The sequence below is a fragment of the Sus scrofa genome, chromosome 7 (assembly GCF_000003025.6).
Source record: "Sus scrofa isolate TJ Tabasco breed Duroc chromosome 7, Sscrofa11.1, whole genome shotgun sequence".
NCBI classification, from domain to species: Eukaryota; Metazoa; Chordata; class Mammalia; order Artiodactyla; family Suidae; genus Sus; species Sus scrofa.
The window spans coordinates 116,183,411-116,193,638 of record NC_010449.5 but is presented as its reverse complement, the minus strand read 5'-3'; the positions used below and the strand labels follow the sequence as shown (position 1 = coordinate 116,193,638).

Genomic DNA, 10,228 nt, shown 5'->3' with positions numbered 1-10,228 from the left:
GTGGAGAAAGACAGGTCCTGGCTGAAGCCCTTGCTCATTGCCCATGATGAACAGGGTGGTCCGGCTGGGTTGCTTAATCCCCCTGAGCCTCAGTCTTCTCATCTGTAAATTGGGGACAGTGATAACGTCTTAGGGAGTTTGGTGGGGACTCCATGAGCTTCAGAGTGGGAAGCATGTCCAGTTCCTCAAAGCAGGTCTTCAGAAGCCTCTTCCTGATGCACAAATCCTCTGAGCCCGCTGGCCCAGTGGGAGTTCTGGTCCAAATAGTCTGTTCTGTCTTTGGACTCGGTTCCCTCCAGGCTTGTCCCTGCCATTCACACTCAGTCTGCCACCCTGCCAGGTAACCTGTCACCGTGTGGACCCAGCTTTGGGATGGTGAAGAGTCACCCGGTAACATTTTATATCTTCCTTCCTCGCTTTGAAGTGTTTCCATTCTGCCTCTCGCCTCATGAGGCTTAGATCTTGCAGCCCGAGCATCAGCTGGGGGGCAAGCAGATGTCTCAGGGTCAAGGTGAGCAGCCTGGGATTTTCCCCCTCCCTTGAAAGGTGCCTGATGCCCTGCCCACCTCGTGGGGTCACGTTGGAGGAAGAAAATGGACTAACAGAGGTGAAAGGACTTTAAAACGATGCTGCACAAGGCACACGGAGAGTTTCAGCCCATTAGCCATCCTTCTGGGGGCCTGTGGTGCTGTGCCAGGCATGGGGGTGGGGCAGGGAGCTGTCAGTGCATAAATGATATATAATACAGGGGTGACTAGGGGTGTTATCACTAACCAATAATTTCTTTTGGCCATGCCCACGGCAGGTGCAAGTTCCCAGACCAGGGATCGAACTTGAGCCACAGCAGTGGCCAGAGTCACAGCAGTGATAACGCCAAATCCTTAGCCCACTGAGCCACCAAGGAACATCACTAACCGATTATTATAGTCCAGGCTCTGGGCTGTGTCCATCATTGCAGTGAATCCCATATGAGGAGGGTACTGGTATTACTGTTCCCATTTTGCAGATCAGGAAGCTGAGGCTCTGCAGTCACATGGATCTGGAGGCTGCAAAGCCAGGGCTTAAACTCTGGTGTCCAAGACTGGGCTGTGTGGTTTCACCGACTGCAGGGCTATGATGCCAGAGGAGGGGCAAGAAGAAGCCTGAGTTACAGGGCTTTGAACGTGGTCTTGAAGGGAAGAGGGGTGTTGACTGCACGAGGAGAATGGGGCAGGCTGTTCCAAGTGCAGGGACCTCCTTGGATGAACTTCCTCTGCCTCGGTCCCCTCTCCAGCCTTCTCCCCCACCCCTCCCTGGGGGAGGCTAGCCTGGTCCTCACCTCCTGGTCCTCACTGTCTACCCAGAATGTGCTTCCTCTTTGGCCGAACCCTCCCTACCCTCCTAAATCCAGTTTGAGCATCGCTTCTTCCAGGCAGGCTTCCCAACCTCTCCAGCCACACATCTTTCCCATGAGCTGCCACCCACTGTGGGTGAGGGGAAGAATGGATGGCGGGGGTCTAGGAGCAGAAGGAGGGCGGGAGGTTTGATCAGAGCTGAGACCAGGGGTTTCTACAGCAGGAAACTCCCCATGGAGCCGGTCACTGAGAGGGGATGGGAGGGTGGAACTGAACGCGTTCCCTTCTCCTCCTGGGACCCCAGCCCTGTTGAGCCCCGTGTGGCCACAGAATCCTTCTCAACGCAGGCACCAGCAATAAGCCCAAACAGCACCTTTGTGGAGCTTGGTACCTATGGTACCAACCTAAGTGACTGGAGTGGTAAATACACACCTGCCCCAAGCCCATGAACAGGTGACAAAGTCCACCCCCATTTCATAGATGAGGAGAGAGGGGTCTAAGGCCCAAGGGTGTTAAGGGACTTGCCCAACACGAGGGGAGCGTGTGCTGGGGCTGGGACACGGGTGTGGGGGGGTGGGCTCTGAGCCACTCCACCAGTGGCCTCATCAGTCAGCAAGGGACGGGAAATGTACTGGTCGCCCTTGACTTTGAGCGGTGATGCTCATTCACTCATCCATCCAACCTCCTCGGCCTCCCCCGCCCCCCGCCCACTGTCTATCGCGCCCCTCCTCGTATGGCCTTCAGAGCACCTACAGCTGAAATCCTCTTGTTCACTTGTTAGATTTTGTGTTTCCCGCAACCCGCCAGCCTCCCCTGTCCCCGGCGTAAGCTCTTGTGGGTCAAGGTGCCCCTGAAGCCTGTGCGTGGGCCCCAACAATCCGCCCCCTCACGGCTGAGGCCCTGGGCCTAGGGCCCCGCTGAGCTCAGGGTGCTTGGGGAGGACCCCAGGCCCTGCTGAGCGTGAAGCATGAGCCAGCCTTTCTTGTCGCCCCTGCCCCCACCCCCCCGCCAGCACAGTCACCTGGAGATGGTGGCCATCCTCCCTGCCACCCTGCCCACCTAGCGTCACCTGTGTACCCTTCTAGCAGGGCAGGGCAAGGGCCACAATCCATCCCTGTCGCTTCTCACCGGCCTTCAGACCCAAAGCTGGTGCTGGGGTAGGATGCTCTGTCCTGCGACACAGGATGACATCGCTTGATGGGCTGGGCCCTTGACAGCGCTGGCCTGGGGAGCTGCCTTGCAGAAACAAGACAGTGCTGGATTGGAGCCGCCGCAGAGACTCGATAGGGGAGGGGGGATGGCTCGCCTGTGTCCGCAGAAGGACACGCTGCTGGGGAAGGTATTAGCATTCCGGCCACTCTCCAGATTCGATTATGGCTGATAACAATCACAGAGGAACCGCTCTGCCAACGACAGCCATGCCAGAAGCGGCCTAATTCAATAGTCTGCAGCTCCGGCCTTGTTTATACATCTCAGGTATGGTCCAGGGCCCAAGCAGGAAGGAAGGGCCCTCTGGTCCCCAGTACAGACACTGCTTTTATTAAGAGTGGGCGGAGGGGCCTTGGCACTGAGGAGACAGGATCCCACCCCGTCAGCACATTCCGGGCAGGCTGCTTGGGAAGGCGAGCATCTCCCCAAATCTCCTTGCTTTCTGCTTTCATCTTCAGGAGAGTCGCCCACCCTCCTTTGGTTCCCTGAATGGCTGGCCTCTCCACGGCCTCCCGCAGAGACCTGCCAGCCCACTCATGCTGCTGGCATCCAGGAGGGCGGGGGGTAGGGCGGGAACAAGGAACTCACTTGGCTTTTCCTGCCTCTCTCAGTCATTCAGGCAGGAGGGGGCTTGGCCAAGGTCACGTAGCTGGTCTGTGGAATTTCAGGTCCCAGGAGCCTAGAGGATGGAGCAGAGGGCTGCTGAGACAGTGCCAAGTGCAAGGCTGATCCCTGCCTAGGGCACTTGTTCACCTTCAATTTCATTGGAAAATGGAGCTCCTTTCACTGCTTCTCCAGGCTGCGCCCGCTCTCTCCTGCAGCCCCGCCACCCCAGCTCCAAGTCACAAATGTCTCCAGGGGAGACACTGATCTACTTCCTTGAGCGGGATTCTGCTTGGGCCGCCATCCCTGCGGGCCACGTTCCTGGGTACATGCGCCACACACTGGGGAGCCAGGTGTAGCCAAGGCTGGCCCAGGCTGCCCGAGTTGGGTGAGCTCTCTGGGTTTGGCTGTGGCTGCGGGCTGGGACTCCCTACCCCATCCCCCCACACCGCTCTAGAAAAGGCTTCAGCTCTGCTGACCTCAACGTCCACCTCCCCAGCCAGAGCCCCAACTCCCAGGTGAGAAACAGATACCAGAGGGAAGGGCAGGGGCGGTGAAGTCAAGGGCCGGCCCTCTCCGAGTGGGGCTGATGCCGGGGGACTCGCCCAAACAGGCCAGGCTGGACCAAGGCCTGGGAATTCATCAGCCTTTGTCATGCACCTGCTGTGTACCAACCAGCCCGTGCCACGCCTGGGGGACACACCCACATAAGAGGGATGAGCAGGCATGGATGCAAGGAAAGTGGGTGGTGCTGAAAATTAAAATGTTTTCGATTTCAGGATTTCTGCCTAATTCCAGGGTCTAACAAGTAAGCCCCAATACATTTTATTTTTGCTTCCTCGGTGCTGCCTCTGGAGGTGGCAGCCATCTCCTGCCCTCAGACCCCTCGTGAAGCCCAAGATTGTCAAAAAGAGCACTAAGAAATTCATCTGGCACCAGTTAGACCGATATGTCGAAATTAGGCGGAACTGGCAGAAACCCCGAGGCGTTGACCACAGGGCGCGTAGAAGGTTCGAGGGCCAGATCTTGATGCCCAACGTTGGTTACAGGTGCAACAAGAAAACAAAGCACATGCTGCCCAGTGGCTTCCGGAAGTTTCTGGTACACAGTGTAAAGAAGCCTGAAGTGCTGCCCATGTGCAACGAATCTTACTGTGCTCAGATTGCTCACGATGTCTCTTCCAAGGACTGCAAAGCCATTGTGGAGCGAGTGGCCCAGCTGGCCATCGGGTCACCAATCCCAACTCCAGGCTATGCAGTGAAGAAAATGAATAGACAGCAGGTTAAGATTCCAACTAGTATCCACGAGGATGCTGGTTTGATCCCTGGCCTCAGTGAGTTAAGGATCCAGCGTTGCCACAAGCTGTGTCATCTGTGGCTCAGATCCCGTCTTGAAATGAATAGCGGGCTTGTGTGCACATTGTATCTGTTTTAATAAAGCCATGAAACTTGAAAAAAAAATTTGATTTTTGGAGTTCTCGTCGTGGCTCAGTGGAAAGGAATCTGACTAGTATCCGTGAGGACATAGGTTCTATCTCTGGCCTTGCTCAGTGGGTTAGGGATGCAGCGTTGCTGTGAATTGTAGCGTAGATCAAAGATGTGGCTCAGATCTGGTGTGGCTGTGGCTGTGGTGTAGGCTGGCAGCTGTACCTCTGATTTGACCCCTAGCCTGGGAACCTCCATATACCATGGGTGTGGCCCCTAAAATACAAAAACAAAACAAAAAACCATTTTATTTTTTTATATTTTTATTAACATATAGTTGATTACAATGCTGTGCCAATTTCTACATCAAAACATTTTAAAGGGGAATATTGAATATATCAAGCTCAAAATATGGCAAATATTATAGTAATTTAACTTCTTTTCAAGGCATCTTAATAGGTTTCTAGAAAAGAAAACTCAGGGGAAATGCCTTTTTTTTTTGTATATTCATCATTAAGCATAGGTTGATAAAAAGAACTAGAATTGTATACATATGCTGAAAATACAGACATGCAGGTTAAGAATGTGACTAGTATCTGTGAGGATGCGGGTTTGATCCCTGGCCTGGCTCAGTGGGTTAAGGATCTGGCATTGCTGTGAGCTGTGGTATAGGTCACAGACTCTGTTCCTACCTGGCGTGGCTGTGACTGTGGCGTAGGTCGGCAGCTACAGCTTCCATTTGACCCCTAGCCTGGGAACCTCCATACTGCAGGGGCGGCCCTAAAAAGACAAAAAAAAAAAAAAAAAAAAAGATGCCCAGTCATATTGGATCAGCTCCCACTCCCATGACCTCATTTTAATGTAATAAAACCTCGTGAAAGGCCCTGTCTCCAAATGCAGTCATCATCTGAGTTACTGAGGGTTAAGACTCCAATCCTTTAAGTCTGAGGGTTCCAGACTTGCCTGGATTTGGAGTGGGAAGGCTTGCGTTCCAGACCCAGCCTTGGTCCGGCCCTCTGGGGTTTAAGTCATTTCCCACCTCTGAGCTTCAAGTTTCCCATTTGTGAAATGGCCCTATAATCCCACCCTCCTCTCTGAGAATTGTGGGAGAATCCAAAGAGCTGGAAGGATGCAAATTGAGTGCTTTATAAACTGTAAGGCGCTGTGTGCGAGGGGGTGGCAGGGGAGCCCGCCAGGGGGTGCAGAGGCAGGCAAAGTAGTTGAAATCCAGCCTCCTCTCTGCTTGCCGTGCCACCTCGGCACAGGGCTGCATGGACCTGAAGAATGGGGCCCCATTCTCTAATGCACGTGAAGGTTCTGGAAGGTTCTAAGGGTCCAGCAGAGGCCTTGCTGGCGGTGTGGAGGCACAGGAGGTGGTTCCATTTAGGAGAAGCAGAGCACAGCCCCCAAATCCCACCAAGTCCTCGTCACCCGACCTAGGCCTTTCTCTCCAGTCGGCGCGGTTCCACTGCTCGGGCTGGGTCAGGAATTACCTCTCCTTTGGGCCAAAGACAAAAGAGAGTGTGGACTTGTTTCCAGGATTATTAAATTACATCCGGCGTATTCTTCCCGAGCGCGGCCCGTCTTAGTGGGGTTTAGAGCTGCGTTCAGGCCAGGCAAGCTCCGGTTACCTCTAATGAGGATAATGATCAGGAGGCTTAACGATAATTCTTCATTGATTCTCTTGTGCCTGCAGAACCTGCCTTGGCCAACCCAGGGTGGGGGCGGGGAGGGGAGCCCCAGAACATTCTCCCCCCCCCAGAAGCGCTCACCTTGGTCCGTTCCTGGCCAAGGCCTCGGCTCGCCCTACTTCAGAGTGGCCCAGTGCTTCCAGGATGGGATTAGACACCAGCTGACACCCCCAGGGGGAGAAGGAACGCTAGAGCGAGAAATAAAGACCCCAACCAAAAAAATGCAGCTAATTCCATCCTGTCAGCGGTGGATATTAAGACTATTCGCCGGCGAGGCCTATAATGTGTAAGCCACAAAGGCACTACTGTTGAGCTTTAATTTAATTTTCGGAGAGGTGAGCGAAGCCCCGGGGCCCTGGAAGGAGGGCTGGGAGCGCTCCCTCCCTGCGGGCAGTCTGGCGTTTTCCCGAGGCCTCGCCCAGCGCGTTCCTGGCCTCCGGGACCCGCTGTGGATTGAACGTCTGCTCTGGGGCCGGCCTTTCCACGGGGCGCAGCCGTCGACGGAGCTCAGCAGTAGCTGTAAGTATCTCCATGTCCTGGACCGGGAACTGAGGCTCAGAGAGGCTGTGTGATGCTGGTGAGGTTGGCCAGCGAGGGATGGGCAGAGCAGGGGCTCAAGTCCCGGTCTTTCAATACCACAGGCCTTTTTATTCATTTCTCTCCATTTTCTGCTGCTCCCCATGAGCAGACGGATTTGTGAATGGAAAGGTTGCATCCGTCGCCTCCGGCTGCTCTCTGGACCAGCTGGCACTCTTTCTTGGAAGCAGTTAAATGAAGGTCCAGGGGCCCCCTGTGCACAACTGTCCCCAGAGGGCTCTGTCTGGTCCCTGCCCTTCCTTTTTCCTTCCTGGCACTTATCATGTCCTCTTACCCAGCACTGGCTTCTTGTTTTCTATCGGGTTAACGATCATTTCACACCCATTTTCCAGCTAGGAAGACGGAGGCCAGGCATCCCAGACTCTTCCAAGCTTCCTCCCTTGTTCCAAGGTCCACAGTTCCCTCCGCAGGGATAGGTGCTGGATCGGAAGGAAAGTTAGGAAAGGGTGCAGGAAGGGGGAGGGGACAAAGACCTGCGACAACTTTCAGGCTGTGAAGAGGGCATGTCAACCTTTTATTTATTTATTTATTATTTTACAAAATGTATTCTTTTTAAGCCTGCATCTGTGGCCTATGGAAGTTCCCAGGCTAGGGGTCGAATCAGAGCTGCGACTGCTGGCCCACACCACAGCGACAGCAACGCGGGATCCGAGCCGCATCTGCGACCTACACCACAGCTCACGGCAACTCCAAATTCTTAATCCGCTGAGCAAGACAAGGGATTGAACTCTCGATCGTAAGCAAGGCCGGGGATCAAACCCATATCCTCATGGATACTAGTCAGGTTCTTAACCCACTGAGAACAATGGGAACTCCCATATCAACTTTTATCAAAGTCGAGCGGGTTGCTGGTGGTTACTGGCTGGTGGGTGGCTATCCTATGAGGGCCGCTAGTGTCCACTGGCCCTGGCCCTGGGATGGGGAGGCCAGACGCTCAGAGGAGACGAGTGGCCTGGGAGAAGCCAGACATTAGGCAGGAAGCATGAGGATTTCAGGCAGTCTGGGTTCAAGTCCCCGCTCAGCTGTCAACTTGCTGGGGGAAGCTGGGCTTTTTTTCTTACATTTTTTGGGGGGGTCGTAGTTTCTTCTTTTGCTCTACACACACACACACACACACACACACACACACACGCACACCACCACCACCACCACCACTGCCCTCCAGGTGACATAGGTGACATATTGAGAGCTAAGTGGGTGACTGTTACATTGTCCTCTCTTGACAAGTCTGTGGACTTTTGAAAGCAGGGCTCACACGCCTCCACCATTTACAAGGACGTTTCCCATTCACGATAGGAAACCAGCTCCCCCAATTTTCAGATGAGGATGTGGGGGTACAGAGGGGAGGGACCTCCCCACGAGCCCCTGACTAGAGGGAGCTTTCTAGAGCACTAATCTGAAGGGGACAATCTCCTGTGTCAAGGACCTGCCACTGCCCTCAGGGTCCAGATAAAGCGTGTGTGCACCAGCATGTGATTGCGTGTGCACGTGCGCACGTGTGGATGTGCTGATGTGTGTCTTCATGTGTGCCCTGCACACAGGTGCTTCCATCCATGGGTGTGGTGTGCACACACACGCACAGCTGTTCGTGTATGCACGTGTGAGTGCACATGCTCAGAACCTGGGCCTCACCCCCCCTCCCCCCACCCCCACCCGGGCTCACACCCATCACACCAGACGAACGGAGCTGCCGGTAAGTTCCTGCCACTCTGTGTTCTTGGCCATGTTCCTGATGGCATCGTAGCCAAGTGTGCACACTCTGGAGCCAGACTGCCTGGGTTTAAATCCTCACTTGTCCTCCCAGGTCCTTGGAGTTCCCATTGTGGTTCAGGGAGTTAAGAACCCAACTAGTATCCAGGAGGATGTGGGTTTGATCCCTGGCCTCGCTTAGGATCTGGAATTGCTGTAAGTTGCGGCATTGATCTGGAGTTTCTGTGGCTGTGGCATAGGCTGGCAGCTGCAGCTCAGATTCGACCCCTAGGCTGGAAACTTCCATAAACTGTGGGTGTGGCCCTAAAAAGGAAAAAAAAATCCTTTCGAGGCCTCAATTTACTCATCTCTAAAAGGGGTTTCCTAGCACCTGGTTGATGACATTTAAATGTATTGTTTTCAAAGTGTTTGGCACACTCTCCGGTCATTGCAAGTGCTTCATGAGTGTTTGTTAAATAAATAACTGGGTCGGTGCCTCTTCCGTGCTTCCCTGGACTGTGGAGCGAATCTTCCTGTCCTGGGAGGGTCCATCCCCACAGACCCGCTGTCCCTGAAGCCCCAGCCCTTGGCTCCGTGGGCCCAGGACCTCCGAGCTTCCAGGAGGCTCCCTTCTGAGCCCATCCAGGTTCAGCTCCCAGGGCTGTCTCTTTCAGGCAGCGTGCCCTATGTAAATCTCTCCGGAGGCCAATAAAAATAATAGCCGCTCTAGTTAAGCCTGTGAACAGAGAAACTTTAGTCCAGGGCTCTCCAATTAAATGATTCCTCCTCTAAGGAAAATCGTTTTTGATTTTTATTGTAAACTTCTCCAGGCCTCCCATCCAGAAGCATGACTGTAGCAACTCCAACAGCTGTAGCCTGCAGGGTTCAAGGTTGGAGGTGCCACCCTTACTGTGGCTCATCTGGCTCAGCTGCCCTGTGGGCGCCTAGGTCTTGTGCCCGTTCTCAAACCAGGCAGTCCCAACAGGGGCCTGGTGGCTGGGCGCTCTGGCCCCACATGCTTTGGGTAGGAACAGGGAGGGAAGGTGACATCTGGCCCCACCCAGTGACCAAGCGGGTCTTCTGAGTTCAGAGCTACCCAGAGTCTGTCTGGCTTTGCCTGGAAGGCACTAGGTGGCCTTATAGGGGAGGCCCAGGGACCTCAGTCTCTCTCTGGATGCCCAACTGCAGGGATGGACTAGAGGCAGCAGACACTGGCCCCCGGAACCAACTGTTAAAACGTCAAGAATTTTACGAGTAGGGAGTTCCTGTCATGGCTCAGTGGAGACAAATCCAACTAGGAACCATGAGGTTGCAGGTTTGATCCCTGGCCTTGTTCGGTGGGTTGAGGATCCGGCATTGCTGTGAGCTGTGGTGTAGGTCGCAGACATGGCTCGGATCCCGCGTTGCTGTGGCTCTGGCATGGGCTGGTGGCTGCAGCTCTGGTTCAATCCCTAGCCTGGGAACCTCCATATGCTGCAGGAACGGCCCTGAAGAAAGGTAAAAAGACAAAAAAAAAAAAAAAAAAAAAAAAAGAATTTTACAAGTAGGTCAATAAACAGAGCTCTCATTAGAAATTAAAGTATGTAAACTTATAGTTTTATCAGTTTACGTTAAAACTATAACTCCACCTGAAAAATAAAGGTAGAGTTCCCGTTGTGGCCCAGAAGGTTAAGAACCCAAC

General features: G+C 54.0%; 1 protein-coding gene across 1 annotated transcript; it reads left to right on the top strand.

Annotated features, from left to right (window-relative positions):
* LOC100521203 (60S ribosomal protein L32-like) lies at positions 2,632 to 4,420 on the top strand. The gene is given in 5 exon segments (XM_021100086.1): positions 2,632 to 2,673; positions 3,365 to 3,471; positions 3,604 to 3,664; positions 4,011 to 4,368; positions 4,371 to 4,420. Coding segments are annotated over 5 exon segments (618 nt in total).